We start from the raw sequence: 19,135 nt of genomic DNA, 5'->3' as shown, positions 1-19,135 counted from the left end.
GAGACACTTCAGGGATGTTTTGAGTTGATAGACTGGGACGCACTCTGTGAGCCAGATGGACAGGACATAGATGGGTTGACCGAGTGTATCTCAGACTACATAAACTTCTTTGTGGACTGCACTGTCCCAGCAAAGACTGTTCAGTGTTACCCAAACAGCAAACCGTGGGTAACAAAGGACATCAAGAAAATCCTGCATGCAAAGACGAGAGCTTTCAGAGACAGGAATAAGGAGGAGGTGAGGGCCATTCAGGGGTACTTGAAGGTGAAGATCAGGGAGTCCAAGGAGAAGTAAAGGAGGCAGTAATGAAGGAGTAAATGAAGGCAGCTTGGGCAAGGCCAACAAACTTAATCGGTTCTTAAACAAATTTGATGCTCCTGCTCTTCGCCCATATCAAACCAACTGCTGTCTCACCTCCAACCCCAATACACCCCCCTCTCTGTCCCTTGCCCTCCTCCTGGGTGATCTCTACTCCCCCGGCTCTCAAGTTAACACCTCTCTCCAACTTGATCTTTTACATTTACATAAACATATATCTTTTACATTTTAAGCATTATTATGTAATTGCTGCACATTTGCTCCAAGCATTTAGTTTAAACTAGGTTCGGAGACGTCTATTTTCAGTGCAACGTCTGAGACCCAGTGTCTACCAAAATACACACTACTCACTTTGCACGGCCTGATTTTTTTCAGTTTGTACTTCTACTCCTATCTGTACAAGCAAAGCAAATTTCAAGGTCAGGAAAATAGCAAACAGTGGGAGGAGCACAGCTTGTGCTGTTGCGCCACAACAAAAACGATAGCCTCCTCAATCAGTTATTAATCTTCATAAGGGTCATGGAGGGACTTACAGTTTATGACGTGTTTTTTCTGTGTGGAAAAAGGTGGAACATCTTACAGAAATGCAGGTGAACAAATACATGACCAAGACTCTAAACAAGGTGATAAAATGGACCTCCTTGTTGTGAAGTGACTAAACACTTTCATTTCACTACGAAGCAAATCAGACATTTTTTTAACACCAGAATACAGTGCCAAAATACGTAGCGCAACATGTTTTATGTAATCTGACCAATGGTGTCACATTCCAATTAAATTGTGTTGTAACATTAAATAGGATATATATTCACAAGTGATTATTGAGGTTTTAGTTCCAACTGTCTCCTTTTGGTTCAAATCAATACAGATATACTGTCCGTGGCTCAATGGAGCATTTAGACACTGGGTCAGGGGTGCAGCCCTTCACAGCAAGACTAAATCAAGTTGATGGTATGAAAACTACATTAAAGATAACTCCATGCACCATGAAGCCTGAATGTTTGTAAAACAACCCAGTCTGACAATTCAGAGGAGCGCTACATAGCCACAATTCCTAATCGTCAGTTTACAATTCTTTTCTTGTAGAACTAGAGAAGTGTTGTAGCTTCCCCTTTTATCAAACAGTATAGTAGCACATGGTCACTTTCAATTAATGTTTTTTCCCCTTCTGAGCCATCTTCCCCACTGACCTGCTTGAGGGTTTTCTACCACTCCCTGGACATTACATTGTTGCCTGCTCTATATTTCTGTGACAATAAATTGAACAAGAAAGTAAGTGCCCCATTCTATTTAACCTCCACATCCTCCAAATATTTCAATGTCGCTTAGCAGCTGAAACAGTGAGGTAGTACAGCAAGTAGAATAAAACATGTCAACAGCAAGGATTTATATTGGTGCAATGGTCAAGAAATGGCGTATACATTATACATACAGTGCTTTCTGGTGTTTTGTTTCCTTGCATCATTTTGCAAGAACTTTACACACGCGCACACACACACGCACACACACACACCTCTCTTAGGAAAGTACTGCATATTGCCACAATTCACATGAAGATGGGGGCAATTTCCTGTTCTCAACCTCACCTATGACCGACTACTTACTTGTCAGAAAAATAACAGTGACTGTTAATGCAGGATTATTAAACAACAGAGTTATGTCCAAAATCTCCCACATCAAAGAAAATCTGTCCCACCCCTAGAAAGTTGTCCAGACACAGTGGCCTAACAGTACAAAATGCCAATACTACAACCAAAAGAATATAGCTGCTTCTAATTTCCTGTATTGTGTGAGGCACGTGTTAAATGGGATTAAGAGGTGATGGTTGGTAGATACCTATGTACTAAATTTAAATAAGAGAAGTCTGTTGAAGAACTTTTAATGTAACCTTACCTCTTTGTGGCCTCTACTAAAGCTTTCTCGTCCGGTGAAGAGGCATAGTATTCCATGTGATTGGAAGAGAAACCGTTTGCATGGGAAAATGGGTCTCCTCCTCCAACCAGGCAGTCTGGCTGGTCGTAGCTGATATGAACCGTGTGACACAATGACACTGCCTTAAGAAATAATAATTCCTCACCGATCTGGATGGAGAGACATCAGGAGGGATGAGAGAGGAAGAGACACCATCAATTCTTATTCTGTAGAGTGACACACTGTATGTCATTGTAAAAATAGGTCAGATGTGATTCAGCGCCACAGAATCCGGTTGATGTGGGTAAAGTGTACATTGTATGTTTGCACATTTTGTGCATATGCTGTTACCTAAAATAAATCGTATCAATTAGCTGTGCAATCACAATGATCACAATAAGTATTTTCACATTTCAACTTCATAGCACAAATGCATTAGTTCAAGGATTACATGAATAGCAAAAAGCAGTACCTAAGTTAATTAAGTCATATTTTATGTCAGCAGTGAGAACTACAGTGTGCGTGTGTGTATGTATGTATATATATGTGTTTGTATATGTATATATATATATGTATATATATATATATATATATATATAGATAGATAGAGAGAATATGATATGAGTTACCAGGTGAGGCATGGAACCATCAGGTGAATCGTCAGTCATTCCTTCTGGTACCAGTTTACCGTTGACTTCGCGGTACTTGGTTCCGTTAATTGAACACTCACGAAACAGCATCTCATTTTCTGTCAGCGTACCCGTCTTATCTGTGAACACATACTCCACCTAAGTAACAGAAACACAAAGATGCACACATAAGTTGAGTATTATGTAGTTGAGTAGTAAATGTGAGGGAAGAGATCAAGTTCACTTTCATATTCTTGCTATATCCAAAATAGACATATTTATTGCAATACAATGTACATTATAAAACACACACTACATAATATCTGACAGGAAAACTTTTTTCAGGCAAATGTGTATGTGAGTGATGTATGTACTGATGTAGTGACTTATGTGTAAGTTATATGAATCTCTTGCTCTTTGCATGCGCTCCTGCACTTCCATTCCATACCTGGCCCAGCTCCTCATTGAGGTCAGAGGTGTTGACCTGAGCTTTCTGGTCGCTCTCCTCGTGGTAAAGGTCCAAGTCCCAGCCAATGAAAAAGGAGCCCAGAAACTTTTGCATCTCCACAGTAACGTAGAGTGAGATGGGGATGATGAAGTTGTAGAGGACCAAAAACGCCAAGAAGTCTGAGATGAACTTCAAGATCTAATGAAGGATCAGAGTAAATTTAATAAAGATCGGAGATCGGACACAAGAGGAGGGCAACACAATAAGGATAAGAGTGAAACAAAAAGCAAGATAAGCCAATGTTACCTAAACTTTAGGGGAACAAATTGAAACAGTTTGAATTGAAGTTGCATGCAAGATAGAGAGTGGGTGAAAAACAGAAAAACAACTGAGGAGGATGATGGGTACAAAAAAGAAAAATATAGGAAGTTTGTAAAAGACCTAAAAAATCCTCAAAACCTTTAAAAGTAAAAATGTTGTCATCTGATCAGTTTAAAATAACTTTTTTAACATACAAATTTTGCAAATGATTGCAAACAATTTTGCAAATGTTTTTTGTATTTAATCTCAGCTAAAATTGGCCATGTTCCATCAGATATGAAAATACAGAAATGCACTTGGCAACGTTGTAATGCAACGTCATTTTGTCAAACGGAGGAAAAGATTAAGGTTGCAAAAGATTTTATTCCCATTATGGGGTTAATGACATCATGTGACAGGAAAGAAGAGTGACAAAGACCCCAGACTGAGAGAGTATCAGCAGCCCTACAAAGGACACCTATATGACATGTTATACCTGGAATGAGCTCTAACAGAATAAAACAAATCAATTTCTCTTTTTTTTGGACTTGACTATTGTAATCTTTAGGCCTCACATTTAAAAACCACTTTTGAAGAACAGGTAGATTCCCTGGGGAAAGTATATAGCTCTTATGTGGAGACATGCAGTCATTGGTAAAGGGTAAACACTGTAACGAGGCCGAACCAGGCCGAGCCGCCCCCCCCATCTCAATACATAAAGGCTACTGTTCTCTCTGACTGATTGGTGTTGGCAGGTAGGCAGATAGGCCAGCAGACTGTCCCCATTAAAGGCATTTCCTCTCTTAAGCCTTGTCACAAAATCTAAAGACACTAATACCGCCCTTCCAGAATCCTTCTACGACTCTGTGTGTGTATGTGGTTTCAAGTGTGGGCTCACCGTTGTTCTTCACTAAACTCTCTCTATTACCTTATATTGGCAGTAGAGAAAAAAAGCCCATTATTATTTGGTGTGGGAATTAAAAAGGAAAAAAAGAAAGAATGCGAGACAGAAGTGGAATGTCGACTAAAATCTCTTATCTCTGGGGCTGATAGCCTGCACCACTTACGAAAGGAAAATCAATAAGAATACATTCTGATGCCTAATGCAAAGAAGAAGAAGACTTACCGGACTGCTGTTTCTCTCTTGTTCAGTCTTTTGGTTGTAGAAAGGCTCTTTCCAGTTTTTCTCAACTTCCCAGGCATACTTCAAGATAGTGCTGAGGACGGCCTCAAACAGCAAGATGCCCAGGTAGATGATTAGGAAGGTGTTCATGGACCTAACACGGGAAGATATTTTTAAAGTTGTGTGTTAAATTATTATCTGAAAACAGGAATATTTTGCTTACACGGAAAATGCTCACTTCTCTACTGCAGAGCGTTTCTGGGATTTGCACTTATAGTTGAGGGCCATCTTGGACTCCATTCCTGTGTAAACAGCCACACCTGCAACAGCACAGTCGGTTAAAGTATTACATCCAGATTATGGGTTATTAGACCATTATACTACTGATGAATTGCACATGAAGTCATGAGAACATAACACACCCAAAACAATATAAACAGACCAACTAGTGCTATAAAAGTCTTCGGTTGACATAATCAAACCTCAGGCAAATGATAATAATTGGCCTGTCCTACCCATACTGTCAACTGAGCTTGGGTTGTCTGTATCCCAGCTGCGGCTGGCTGTGTCACCTCTCTATCATGCTTCCAACATCCACTGGAATCATTTCAGAAGCAACCTGTTCTTAAGCCTGTGTTTGTCCCTCTCAACTTTCCATTGTATAAAATAAGTTACCCCTCTGGCTGCTCCCCTCTCAGGTGGAGGTCTTGCTTTTGCAGGACCTTTTTTTTTTTATTTTACCTTAAATGACTCACCAAAAATCTCTTTGGTATTTTTCAACCTGGCTCCTCGCAGCAGCAAATTTTCTGGACCCAGCGGTCTGACATAAAAGCAAATAAAAACAACATAAATATAGAGAAAGATGCAACAGTCAAAGAGGAACATACATCTTCTGCATATGCAATTAATCATTTGATTTTTGCTGCCTATTTTGGTCTTATGGTGGCATAGTAACCCACTGATGATAACATATCTGGGATAGTTTAGTCTCTTTAGGCCGGTGTGTAGGTCATTTTGTGACATTTTGTAATCCTCTGCTAAAAGGACATTACATGAACAACTATGGCTCACACAGATGTGCTGTCATGTTTTACCCTCAACTACTGTCCCATTTTATTTGTCTGATGGTGTAACCTTGGTAGCAGTACACAAATTAGAAGGCCCTGTATCCATATCACCGGGGTGTCTGTTTAGCAGTGCCTTCAGCTTATCCAGAACACATATAATTACAAATTTAATTTAATAGCCAAAGCAGCTGGACAAATCTGGTCTCACCTGACTATCTCCTCTCCATGCTGAGTCACCGTAATCCGACCGACAAACCTGGAAAACACCAAAGGCATTTTAGTTGAGTGGTGTGAGAGAGACAGTAACTACGTTCACATGCACACAGGAAACCAGGCTACTGGGAGAAATCTGAGGACTTACATGCATTTTAATAACATAATATCATTTCATCATAGAGAGCAACAGCGACCAAGAAAAGTGAATGGAGAAAACTGCCACCGAAAACAAACTGCCAGATCTAAATATAAACTGATCGATCCTGAAGTACCCAGCTGAGACCGACAAGAGGAAGAGTGGTTGTTTATATACAGTACATGGCTTTTAAAGCGGGTTCTGGAGACTTTTAGGGGTCTTTGGGAATCCCAGAAAATAAAGTGAGTGAAAAACCATAGTTATTTAGTTAGTTATAATTAAAAAGAAAAATCTAGAATAAAATAATAAGCACAAACGTTTTCCTATATAAGGATTCAAAGGCAGAATCTTTTTTCTACAATATGTTTCCCAGAAGTATAATTTGCTTACTGTACATGCTTGGTATATACAAGCACATTGAGTTTACACCTGTTTACACCAAAATAAACTTGACTTCACACTGGACGTCTCATGCTCTCATCCTAAAGGAGTGTGTATAAACAAGTGCTAACTACCTGTACAGGTCGGCCACGCACTCATCCTAAAGGAGTGTGTATAAACAAGTGCTACCTACCTGTACAGGTCGGCCATGCGCTCATCCTAAAGGAGTGTGTACACACAAGTGCTAACTACCTGTACAGGTCGGCCACGCACTCATCCTAAAGGAGTGTGTACACACAAGTGCTAACTACCTGTACAGGTCGGCTTCTGGTTGTTGACACTCCACCACAGCCTGCAGGGACTCCAGTTGGGACACCGACTGACACACTGCTGTCTCGGCCACAGAGTAGTGAGTCTAGATACATACGCAAGACACAAACACAGTTTAGAGCTAATGAATGGGACACAATGTTTAAAATTGGACAAATTTACGTTACAGTTTATCACACTAAAGAACAGATCTACAGTTAAAACAAAACACTTTTTATTCAGAAAACAACTGGTTCAACTGTTCAGTTGCAGCTGCTCTGCAGGGGAGGAGGCAGCAATTCAACTGTTATCCTGACCAAATGAAGGAGGGAGAGTGTCAGAGTAGGGTGAATGAGAGGTCTATCTCCACAGTAATCACCTATTCAAGCAAACCCACGCATGCAAAAATGATGTTTTGAGCAAATGTTTGAGTAACACACGGGAGAGCAGCACTGCAGTGCATCTACTTCTAAATCTGTTCTCCTATGAGAGTAACATGGTGCAGTGGGAAAATGCAGCATGTTCATCAGCCGCCTTGAATAGCTGACATTGTTACCTTCACTTCACATCTTTGAATGCATCCCTGTGTCGACTCCATTTGGGACCACTGTTGTCTAAACCTCAAACACCCAACTTATTCTGACCCTGAACAAAACAGCTGAGCTCTCTTTGCCAAACTTGTCATACTGTATATATTTGGTCAAATAAACCCGGTTCAATATTACTGTTGCTACAGTATTTTTGGCAGGCTGGGTTTAGGCACTCCTAAAGAGAAAGAATATGAATGTGCTTCTGCAGTATTACTGTACTATAAAGCACAGCGCACAAAAAGCTGCAGCTGACAGCAATTTATATACATATTAAAAAGTGCAAAGATTGTTCAAACCCATTTCTAGGTCAACACTAAAAACACACCATACTGTATAATTAAACTAACAGAAGCAGCAACATCTCATTAGTGAGGCAATTAAGCAACAAAGCCTTTGGCAAGACTGTGAGAGTTAAGAGTGGTGAGCAGAAGACTTTCTAAATAGAAAATTAAGATTGTTGTATTATCATATCCAAGCCACTTGAAGACTTATTCCAAGAGATCAACACACACAGGCTGGCATTAGTTGGCTTTTGGAGGTTGCGGTTTTGAAACCCTGAATATGTCGCTATGTAAAGTGGCACGCACGCACGCACGCACGCACACCTTAAGGTTGGTCTCTCCATCGAGGCTGGCTGTGGTGATGTGGCAGGTGCCATCTCCACGATCTGACGACAGCAACGCCAGGTCAGCTGGGAACGTCTCATCTTTAGCCACACGAACAATGTCCCCCACCTGGATGGACAGGCAGAAAAACGCACAGAGACGCAAGCAAACTTATTCTTGGTCTGAGTTTTTATATATATTTTTTTATGTTTTAGTTCTAATAATTTTGTACAAGACCAAAGTGGAAACACAGTTTCTCAACTTAGTGTTAAGAAAAGAACGTTATTTACCAAAAAAATATAAAATATAGAGATTTCTAATTTGGTTTTCAGAAGAAATGATTTACAGAGCAGATATGTACAGTATGGGTTAGCAGAAAATAAACTCACTTCTGTTGACAAGGGGCGGTGTAAACAGTATCAGGGCTCAATGCTAACTTTTAAAAGTGGTTGCCGGCTTGCCAACCAGCCATCAGCTTTTGGTTGCCGAAATTGATATAACGGTTGTTTTAAACTGCCTATATTTGGAGCAATTCATTTTGTATGTAACTATACCAAATATTTTAATAATGAAACAATGATATAATGGCTTGCAATATAATTTCCCATCCCTCTCAAGTAAGGGTGCAACTGATCACAGAACTCCTGGATCGGATCAACATTTGTATTCATGAAAACAGCAAAATTTCAAAATGGCTTGCAAAAAGTGGCTTTGACCTTGAACTGAAAATTTAGTCCATTTTGTATAAAAAATAATTAAAAAAAATAAAAACACAATTTAGAGGAACTATATATATTGTGTATTGCCATTCAGCCAAAAAATACAGAGATATGATTTTTACTCCTGGACTAGAAGATCTGTAGCACAATATAGATGCACAATATGGATGTGAAAGCAGTTGTAAATAGCCTATGTGACAATAAAATTAGTTTTAGTTCAAATCAACTAATAATCATAATAAATAATTGTGATCTCAATATTGATCAAACTAATTGTGAAATAATAATTTTGACGATAATCATGCAGCCCTACCAGCAGTGTACATCCGTTGAGCCGGACTACAGACTGACTAAAGGACAACCGTTATTTAGGTTGCAAGCTTTGGCTCCGGACACACTTGTTACAATGTCTGAGAAGCCTCTCAAGATCAGCAGACACCTCGTCAATAACAGGAAAGATAACAGCAAGACCCATTCATGATAACTGTTGGCTGTAAATATGCAAATAGCTCAAGAATTGGGTACTTCTTATAGTTAGAAAAATTACAAATAATGCTAACCAGTCAAATATGGACTATGTATGGACATGAAACAGTGGCACTTCTAGAGATTTGTGTACTGCAACAAATGCAACATTCACAGAAAATGTTCCCTCATAATTGTGTTGGACACTAGGAACGCAACAGATTCTTGCAATTGTAACATGGACAGAAGTTCTTTTCATTGACATCTTATATTACCTATTACACAGACTAGCTCTACAGACACACCAGTAGCACCAAGGATTTAACACCCACGCAGAAGTTATTTATGGCTGTTGACTATGAGCTGCGTAAAAGCTATTTTTAGGTACTTCTGCCCTGTTCTTAAACATGGACTAAGCTTTGAACTTGAATAACTGGTATAGGTTCCCCTAGAGTGTTGTTTTTGCCGTCTTACCCTGATGTTCTTGGATCTTGTCTGCACCAGACTTCCACTGCGAACCACAAACACTGGAGCTCCATTCACCTCGTTGTCCGCTTTGTGTCTAAGCCAATCCTCGTAGCCCTTATGAAGGAATTCATTCAATAAGCAATCACATACAGCAATTTAGCATTTTTGATCAACAGTGATGACGTGGTTCTGGCACAACTAGTCAGTGACTAACTAAAGAGCCCAATAGGTGTTTAAGCTATTTCAAAAAACACACTTTTAATATCAGTTCCAAGTTCATCACTGATTAGAGAAAAAAAGAAGCCTCCTGAATCCACATTTACATAAATTTAACATTGTGACTTTAAGCATGTAGAGGAATGGTTCAGCTTTTCCTAAATCACTTTAATTTCAACTGAATACAAGTTGGATATCTGAAGTCTCCCATTCAAACAATTAATCAAACTATAATAATATTGCATGTATGACAGTTCCCCATTTTCAGCCCAACAAAGAGGAAGCCATTATGTGCTTGTGTTCTCACCTGTTTTATGGCAGTCACTGTGATCACAAAAAAGAGAGGCAGGCCACTGGTGACTGGGGAAGTTGGGGTGTCTATCATTAACTGGAAAGACAAGTACAGAGACGAGTTTGCAGAGATTTCAATACATTGGAAGTGCAGCAGAAAGAATATGATACCAGAGACTTGGTAAGCGCACTAGGAAGACAACAGAGAAGTAGTGGCTGATGTGTTAAACAGGAAACACATAACTTCCCTCAGAGGTTAACTTCTAGTTTAGAATCACACACACACCCACACCTCAGCTTTACCAAGCTCACGTGAAAAAGAGCCATTTGTTAAGAAACTGTTACACATATTTTACTAAATACTTCGGCAATACAAAATATGAAAACCAAAAGTATCATTATTGGCAAATGTTTAAAAAAGTATTCTACCTTGATGTACTATGTTTGTTAATTCATTCATTAATTAACATATTTTTAGGCAGTTTTGCTGTTATTGGACAGTTGAAAAGAGAGCCTTGTTAGACAGAGTCACGTTGATTGCACTGGCTTCCCTACATAGGCCTAAATACATTTGGAGAAGGCTGAATATATCCTACGTTAGCAGAGGTTGACTGATGCATAGTGAAGGCCTAACGCCTTGGGATGGCTGTAAAGACACACGTATTATTGAATGTGTGGGTGTATTTTTTAATACAGAAGCAGACATGTCTCTATACTGGTCCCTAGAAGTGGATGAGTCACTGACTCACAAACACACACACTTGTATTTAGGAAAACTGAGGTCGCACTTGACTCGTCACTATCTGAGAGAACATGCACCTGCAAAGAATTGTGTGTGTGCATTACCTGTACAAGGAAGATAACAAGAAAATAGAAGTTGGCTATCCTTCTGAACTGCTCAAACAGATTCTTAGGGACAAAATTCCAAATTGTGTACTGAAAGAGAAAGAAAAAAACAACATTTAGGACAAAAACTAAGAAAAGATTATTAAGCAGGGTATCTGTGGTTTTCAAAAGGTCATATTTGAAACCCCCATGAATGCAAGATAGCTTTGCATTAAAAGCAAATAAAATGTATACAAACAAATACACAAGGCATGTAAAACTAGCCTTTTTATGAGAATACTATAGAGGCACATTAAGTAAACAATGATTAAAGAAGTATTTAGTATATCAGACACAAAAACCTAGCTTGTCATATTGTCATACTTATCCTGTTACTGCATAGCTGACAAAAACATAGACTTCAAATAAAATGAGTATGTAGCATGGCATTTGTAAATTGGGATTTTGACATAAAAGTATTTTGGTAAGCGGTAAGGAGTGCTGGAAACCCGCTCTCCAGACTGCGGTTCACTCTTACACATCAATTCATCACTTCCTGTGCAAGGTCTACAAAGAACAGCTGATAGAAGAAAGGTGTTTTTTTTGCTTTCAACATTCTAATGTAAAGTTTATCATGTTAATTAAAAGCTCCACCAAGAATAATCTTACTTGAGCAGTTTATGTCTCTTAAATGCATGATGTAAAATCTTTTTAATTCTGACCAAGGTGACTTAACCCTACTGTCAATCATTTAACCAAGTGCCTAATCAATAGCCGTCATCCATGCTGGTGGAAAGCAGCGGCCTCTTTGGAGTATTATCCTTATGTCCTGCTATTCTTCCAATTGACCTACTAATCCCCTCACCAAAAGAAAACTTTTTTGTCTGAGATCCTGTTATCAACAAATCATGCTTATCTCGATCCCACCAGACTACACTCAGAGCTCCAGATACATTTTTTAACACTGGTCGAGCTGCAAGAAGTCTCTTTTTCAGTTTTCTTTCCTTCAGCCATGGTTGCTGTCCAGTGTTGTGTGTAAACCGTTAGTAACGCGTTACAGTAACGTAACTACTTTTTCAGGTAAAAAGGTTTAAAAAGGTTTAAAAACGTTTTGTTTTTCAGGTAACAAAACGTAGTTCCTTTTTCAATTTGGCGTAACATTACTTTTCCCAGGGACAGATTTGACAGCAACACTGCCTTCTCAGTTGCACGCTCACAAGCACCACACGGTACGTAACAAAGGCTGGTAGTAGAGCAATCATGGCAAGGGAAAAGCAGCCAACGCTAACTTTTGAAAGCTGTGTGGCTTTTTGCTGGTTGGCGCTCTCAGCAGAGAGCTACGTGACACATGCAACAACATCTCTAAGGACTGGCGGTTAAATCGGCCGTCCTACAAGCAGAGCATACCAGGCAGACACAAAGCTGACAGCCTCACAGATGGATGCGGTGGAGATGGGCTCACACATAGGCTACACGCAGTGGACTGTTGTGGGGACAATTCTCAGAATGGACTAAACCTTGTTTGGTACCTTGGAAGAGATGATTCTGTTGTCAGCAAAGCGTTGCGGTATGTAGTGGCCATGGTCGGGGAAACGGTTTGCAACATAAACCGTCCTGGTGTCACTCTGATGAGGGGGGTCAAAGCCCTGAGGGAAGGGAGAATATACAAGGAGAGAGAGGGAGAGGCAGAAAAAGGGACAGATGGAAATGTGGAAAAAGGAGAGAAAAAAAGTTACTTACGTAACAACCCTTAGTACATTTTAGTAGCCATCTCACGGTTTATCTGCACAATTGATAGAAACAACTCTAGTTCACTTTTTTCTTTTTGCACATTCTGCACTCACCTCATTCAGCTTCTTTTTTCTTATATGTGAATTTGTTCCTGTATTTATTGTTTATCTCATTAAAAGGTGCTATATATCCTGAGTTAGATAAGATGTCTAGCTGGTTAAAACATATATATGAAAGCAAGACAATTTATATAAGAAGCATTTTTTAAGCCCAGCAATAAATGTGACATTTAGGTAAGAAAGTAGTTGGTTATGGCTATAAACGTCAAAAATGCAAAATATTTTAACGTCCTAAGTACTGATTCAAATTAGAAAGTTATTTATATTATCAGCTCATGTTGGCTATTATTCATCCATTTCTCAGCAGACTTCATTTTGTGTTGCTGTCTTGTGTGTCACACTCAACCCAACTGTTATTCTAAGAAGGTTAACGCAAGTGCTTACAATAATTTGCAAATGTTTAATGACGTAGGTCTAACACACACGCACACGCAGAGGAATGTATCCGATTCAAGCCACTCACTCCAACACAGATTCACCTCTGTTCAGGGACACATGTAAACTATTCTGCCTTTCTCCATCTGCTGCTGCTGCTGCTTTCTTATTGTTTATTTAAATAAATGAACCACACCTAACACTGAGACTGAACGATCAATATCACTTTTTTTTTTACTTGGATCAATAAAATAATATCATATAGTAAGAAAGTCTTGTCTTTTCCTCTTACTGTATTTGTAGCTTCATTGGCGGTGCTAATCTTCAATAAAAACAGGTCTAATAAACCAGATATGGACATATGCTGCTGTATTTGATCAGAGGATCAGTTTTAAATATTGTAGGGAGGAATTATACAAACAGAAATACAAATAGCCACAGTCTGCTGTTACTGGAGAAGGTGTAACAGGCTCTTACAGGCGTTTGTGACTAGCACACCTCCAATACCTCACCAAGGTTAACAACACAGAGACTCAGCAGGAGAGTTGGATTTCAAAGCACATATACCTACTATAATCTCACCAGTCTAATTAGTGTCCTGGTAAACAGCAGCATTTCACAACTCACTGTGAATCCCCTAAGTTTTCACAAAGGATGAGTTAATGAATGAGCCCTGGTTAAGACTTCTCAGTCCCTGCAGTGTTAAATAGCAGCCTTACATGTGTTAAATAATAGCCTAAATAATTATTACCATTTAATAAGAAGTTATGAAGACAGAAAACTATTTGTGGAAAAAGTCAGCTCAAAGAATGCCTTTGAACGTAACATAACGTAACATTTTAGTGGGAAGGTCAACAGTATGTAAACCATTCAAAAATCTTTTAAAGCAACATCCAGCATATCAAATGAAAGAATATTAGGCCTAGCTGGAGGTTATTGCTGAACTATGACTACAGTACTGTAGTAATAGTAAAGAGTTGCCCTCAAAAACCAAAGTTTACTGCTGTAGGAAACAGAAACCTGCACAATAGCACCACTGTTTGTTAACACTGATTACATTTAATAGTACATTAATAACACATGATTTTAAATCAACCTATATGAACCAGTTATGCAAACCCTGATGGGCCAGGAAGTGAGTTGCATGAGCAAAAACTCCTGACATCTAATTAATTGTTCAGCCACTGGCATTGATCAACAAGCTCTTACATCCCTGCAGTAATTTTTGCTTTAGGGCGTTAAGGTAAACATATTACTTAATCATTTCCTTATTCCCTATCTCCGCCCAGTTTTTCAGACAGTGTGAGGAGTCAGAGATTCTAGCACACCACCACATCCTTCAACTGTCACTTGAATTGCTTAATCATTAATATAGTCACATACACAGTAGCTTAGGTTAACTTAACTGCTAGGTGAGTTCATACGAAGCAGCCGTGTGAAGCAGATGTGGCCCTGTGAAATGCAGCTTTAGCATGAAATAGTAATGGTTGTCTATGCTTTAATGTATGGCTGTTCACACTGAAAAGGTCTTACTATTTAAAGAGGTTCTGATCCAACTTGTTTGACTTGCAAGTGAACATACTGAAGACTGATTACATCCAAGGTCATTCAAAGTTTATAGATCTACGGAACAAAACCAGAGTTGGCTGATATGACAGAATGTTTCTATTGGCCAGCACCACCTATGCTACTTTGGCACTGGTCTCTATTACCACGAGCAAAGATGCATAGTTAAGGTGATCCAACAGAATTATGTCTGATACAGCTACATTTATCTAATACATGTTAAAGAATCCCAACAAGTACTCAAACAGATGTGAGTGAGGTAATGTTATGCTGTGTCTTAATATTCAATCAAAGATGGCTTGTGTTGTGAGCGCACACACACACACACACACACACACACACACACACACACACACACACACACACACACACACACACACACACACACACACACACACACACACACACACACACACACACACACACACACACACACACACACACACACACATCAATCTTGTCTATTACAGCAATGGTAACATGTGATATCTACCCCAAGTAATCATAGCAATGTAGACTTTGAGCAATCTCACACCAGGATTATCTTTGTAATAAAACTAAGTGTTAGATGTCAATTTTATAAGGCGGGTAATGCCATGGCTGTTTTAAAATCAAGATTCAAGACCATTTATTGTCCCTGTGTTAAAGCCTATATTGAATCAACTGTCTGAGCTTTATGCTCCTCTTTATTACAATACCTCAGTTATGGCAAGCAAATGAGCCATACCTGTGTATAATGCCAATAAAAGGACAATTGCAAATTAAGTATGTTGCATTTAGCTTCAAAAGGTAGGCCTCTGCTGCACTACAGCAACTAACAAGTCTAAATATTAAAACTGATTTTTGAGTACTATGGTCTCTACTGTTAATCCAATGCAGGCTGTGACTTTTGTATTTTCTTGTCAAGAAAATAGACATGCCCACGTCGCTACCATTGATGCAATTGTTAAGCTCTTTATCATCTGAAAGTCATGTTCAGGTTAATCATTTCGTGCCACATGATATCTTTTTAGCATGCTTGTGGTCATGCTGTGAGCTGTTGTCATCAGTAACAGTCAAAAGCACTACCTACCACATCAGACTACATACAGTCTATTGCTCTCTCTCTCTTCCTCTTTGTGTTGCAGATCTTTCTCTCACTTGTTCTTTATGTGACTCCCTCTTTCCATCTCTGATTAGGCATTTGATTTAATGTCTCTTAGTCCATGATACAACTCAGTGCGTCGCCTTGGTTGTGATTCATTTGTCTGTCTCCCAGCCATTGTTCAGGGCAATGATTCCCCCAAGCTATGATAGGACTTGTTGGCTATATGCAGCGAGTAATTACCTGTTGGCCTACACATTGATGGGGGAACGAGAGTCAGGGGACAAAATACAAAATAACTGCAGAGATAGTTTACAAGAAAGCCACATTAAAATAGTATTATTTATTTTTATTGTTATAGCCTACTGCCAGAAAAGAAACAAGAAGAAGCCTGCTATTTTCTTTTAGGTTATGGCCAGTGTGGACACTCCAGCTTTTTAAGTTCAGTTGGAAAATGTGTGATATATGCTACCTTATACCAATAACAATCCTGCAGAACAGGATGTCAAAGGGTTATCCCAGTTGATACAATTGCTTACACTGTAATTATGGTAGGTCTTTTTATGATTGTAAATGCATCACTAGCATGATGTCAGCACTGCTGATGGAAGAAAACTGACAGTAAAAGCCCTGCCACCTTCTCCTTAATGTGGACCAGCAGAGAGAAACCGATAAGGAATATGTGAGGGACTAAACATCAGTGCAATACCTTCCAGCTGATATAAAGGTCAGACAAATGCCCCCCGACAAACTTTTTCATTAGGCCTGTTGCCTTTTAATTACACTTTTAATTAACTACGCAGGTCACTAAATGGGATGGGTCAAATAAAAGGAACTATTTCAAATAAGGAGGGGGCTACCCATTTTATGTAGTATAACTCTCTGTGGTGTTCTTTTTTAAGGCCAACATTAACCTCTAAAAGTTGGAATAAAACTTGTTTGTACAGATTGACAAACTTGCAGCTACGCAACAGTCACTGTAACTCAGGGACTAAGACATAGGAGCTCAGAAACACCTCGACATTGATTAAACTCACTAGCTGTGGTAACATCAACAGTTTGACCAATGTCTAACTAATCTCATAACATGCACTTACTCATTCATTCTCTTAAGAAGAAACATGGGCATGAAACATGCTCACACACCACAACTCAATCAAACTTTGGCAAACAGAAATTACCACAGAACTATCATAGATCATCGTACCATTTAACCATTATGTCAGTTCAAGATTCAAGAGGTTTATTGTATAAAGTGGTGCTTTTTCTTTTCTTTTACTTAGTACTATTTTTTGTCCTATATACAAATGACAAGTGCACTGAAAATCAATGTTCTTAAAAAAAATGCTAATAAACAGAGTTTGGGGAAAAAAATGTATTCCTTCTCCAGCATAAATAAAAACTCAATTTATCTACTATGTCCCACAACTCCCTCTCTGTAATAGTAACATTAGAATAAGGCAGGAGTCATTTGATGTAAAAGACCATTCTTGTCGTTTAACTGCTCTACTAATGTCTTTACTAATCAAGGGGTCACCACAGCCATGTATTTAGGCAAACAACAGGTGATTACAGCAAATCCAGGATTTCAATTCCATTCAATTTTAGCCAGTGCAGATTTATACAAAGAAACACACTCCAAAGGTATCCTGTATGCTTGTAAATTGAGACTAATGTCTAACCAGCTGTTAAAGTTCGTTCCTTGGCACTCTTGACACAAATGTATAAATCACTATGAGATGAGTTACGACTACGAGTTGTATGGAAGCCCATTTCCACCCATAATAATGGGAAACCTTCTCAAAATGAAGACTTACTATTTAAAAATAATGAGCAACTTTCTCAAAGTAAGGACTTAGTATCTCAAAATAGTATTACTCTCTCAAAATAAGAGAAGCTTTCTCAAAATAGGCTATACTAAGTCTAATGAGTTTTTCATTATTTTAAAATAGCTCTCTCAATATTGTGAGATACCAAGTCATTAAATAATTATTATTTTAAGATACCAAGTCAATATTTTGAAATACCAAGACATACTAACTCGTTTTGAGATAGTTTGAGATTCTTTGACTACTTTGAGAAATGTCTTTGCTTTGAAATATCTTATTATTTTGAGATAACGTTACTAGCTATCTCATTAATAACGTAGCTAGCTAAATGACTAACGGGATGTTTTTATTATATTGACGGAAATGGGCTTCTATGTGGTGTGTGGTAACAAACGTTAAAAGTTAGCTAACGCTAGCTAGATCAAGTGCTACGCTGTTAAACTTAGCTAAGTTTTACATTGTTAGCCACCTTACAGTTAGCTAGCTTTAAGTCTCAGTTACGTTTTATAACAAACAATTAATCTGTGGTTAAAATTGTAATGTTAGCAAACTTCAAATCAACTCAACTCACAACTACAGTTAAAACTTAAACCCAGTCTATTTAATGTTTAGGTTTTCACAAGCTTAGTAACCCGTTATCAACTAAAGCTAACATTACCTAGCTACAGCTGACTGTCATTACTGCGAAACCCACAACAATGTTTTGGACACATCGGCAACAGCTAAACAGCTAGGTTAGCTTGCTAAATGTTATCCAAACAAAGTTTATATAGCTTTCCGTGAGCTAAGAATTAAATTAGGCAAGTACTGTTGTGAGCTTATAATTGGTAGCGTTATGAGAAATGCAGGAAAGCAGGTTTACCAGCTGCTGTCGTATCCACCGTAGCATCCTTAACGAATGCGTTACGAAGTAACGTTAGCCAGCACAGAGCTAGCAACAAGCTACTCCAACAAAACCGTCCCGAACCATGAATATTTCCTCCCAAATGCAGCTCATCTCGGTCGCATTACGCGACACATTCATGCAGTGCAACTGTGCAAAAAAATGAATCCTGCCTCTCCCATTTCTCGTTAATGACAGACAAATGGTCCGCGGTAAAAGTGACAGACGGCTGGCCACGGAGTCCCAGCGAGCTACACTTATATCTCTGCTGCTCTGCTGCCACGATAGTTTCCCCCCTTCCAGCACACAGCTCTGTGCGGACATTGGCTGCTCTCTAGCGGCCTCTAACGCCCCCTGCCTGTCTGCATTGGTGGCTAGATGGATAACCCCCACGTATAATTAATAATTTAAGTTTTAAGTACAATGAAGGCATGGAAACTAAAAACAAGCCTGAATTACTAAATCGTGAAAAAGCAGGCAAATGCCCAAAAGTCTCAAAAGTTCACTTTATATTAATTGAACTGCAAATGG

General features: G+C 38.9%; 1 protein-coding gene across 5 annotated transcripts in view; it reads right to left on the bottom strand.

Moving 5' to 3' along the window:
* atp11b (ATPase phospholipid transporting 11B) overlaps window positions 1-18,917 on the bottom strand; it is a 52,799-nt gene extending 33,882 nt beyond the window's left edge. For 2 of the 5 annotated variants that reach the window (XR_004333371.1, XR_004333370.1), the window contains exons 1-14: window positions 18,584-18,916; window positions 12,547-12,663; window positions 11,039-11,128; window positions 10,209-10,289; window positions 9,692-9,799; window positions 8,034-8,162; window positions 6,841-6,944; window positions 6,005-6,052; window positions 5,485-5,549; window positions 4,968-5,049; window positions 4,733-4,883; window positions 3,307-3,504; window positions 2,859-3,017; window positions 2,212-2,399 (exon numbers count right to left, since the gene is read on the bottom strand). Coding sequence is in view for 3 of the 5 variants with exons in the window: in XM_032525277.1 (XP_032381168.1) it covers window positions 2,212-2,399; window positions 2,859-3,017; window positions 3,307-3,504; window positions 4,733-4,883; window positions 4,968-5,049; window positions 5,485-5,549; window positions 6,005-6,052; window positions 6,841-6,944; window positions 8,034-8,162; window positions 9,692-9,799; window positions 10,209-10,289; window positions 11,039-11,128; window positions 12,547-12,663; window positions 18,584-18,610 (1,547 nt within the window). In the remaining 2 variants the exon portion in view is untranslated. Of the gene's footprint in view, window positions 1-2,211; window positions 2,400-2,858; window positions 3,018-3,306; window positions 3,505-4,732; window positions 4,884-4,967; window positions 5,050-5,484; window positions 5,550-6,004; window positions 6,053-6,840; window positions 6,945-8,033; window positions 8,163-9,691; window positions 9,800-10,208; window positions 10,290-11,038; window positions 11,129-12,546; window positions 12,664-18,583 lie in introns of all 5 variants that reach the window. The other 3 variants (XM_032525274.1, XM_032525276.1, XM_032525277.1) reach the window with 2 other exon arrangements.
* Window positions 18,918-19,135: the final 218 nt, after the last annotated feature.

The sequence above is a fragment of the Etheostoma spectabile genome, chromosome 9 (genome assembly GCF_008692095.1).
Source record: "Etheostoma spectabile isolate EspeVRDwgs_2016 chromosome 9, UIUC_Espe_1.0, whole genome shotgun sequence".
Classification (NCBI taxonomy): Eukaryota; Metazoa; Chordata; class Actinopteri; order Perciformes; family Percidae; genus Etheostoma; species Etheostoma spectabile.
Note: the sequence above shows the minus strand (reverse complement) of the source record. Positions and strands in the feature narration are given on the sequence as shown.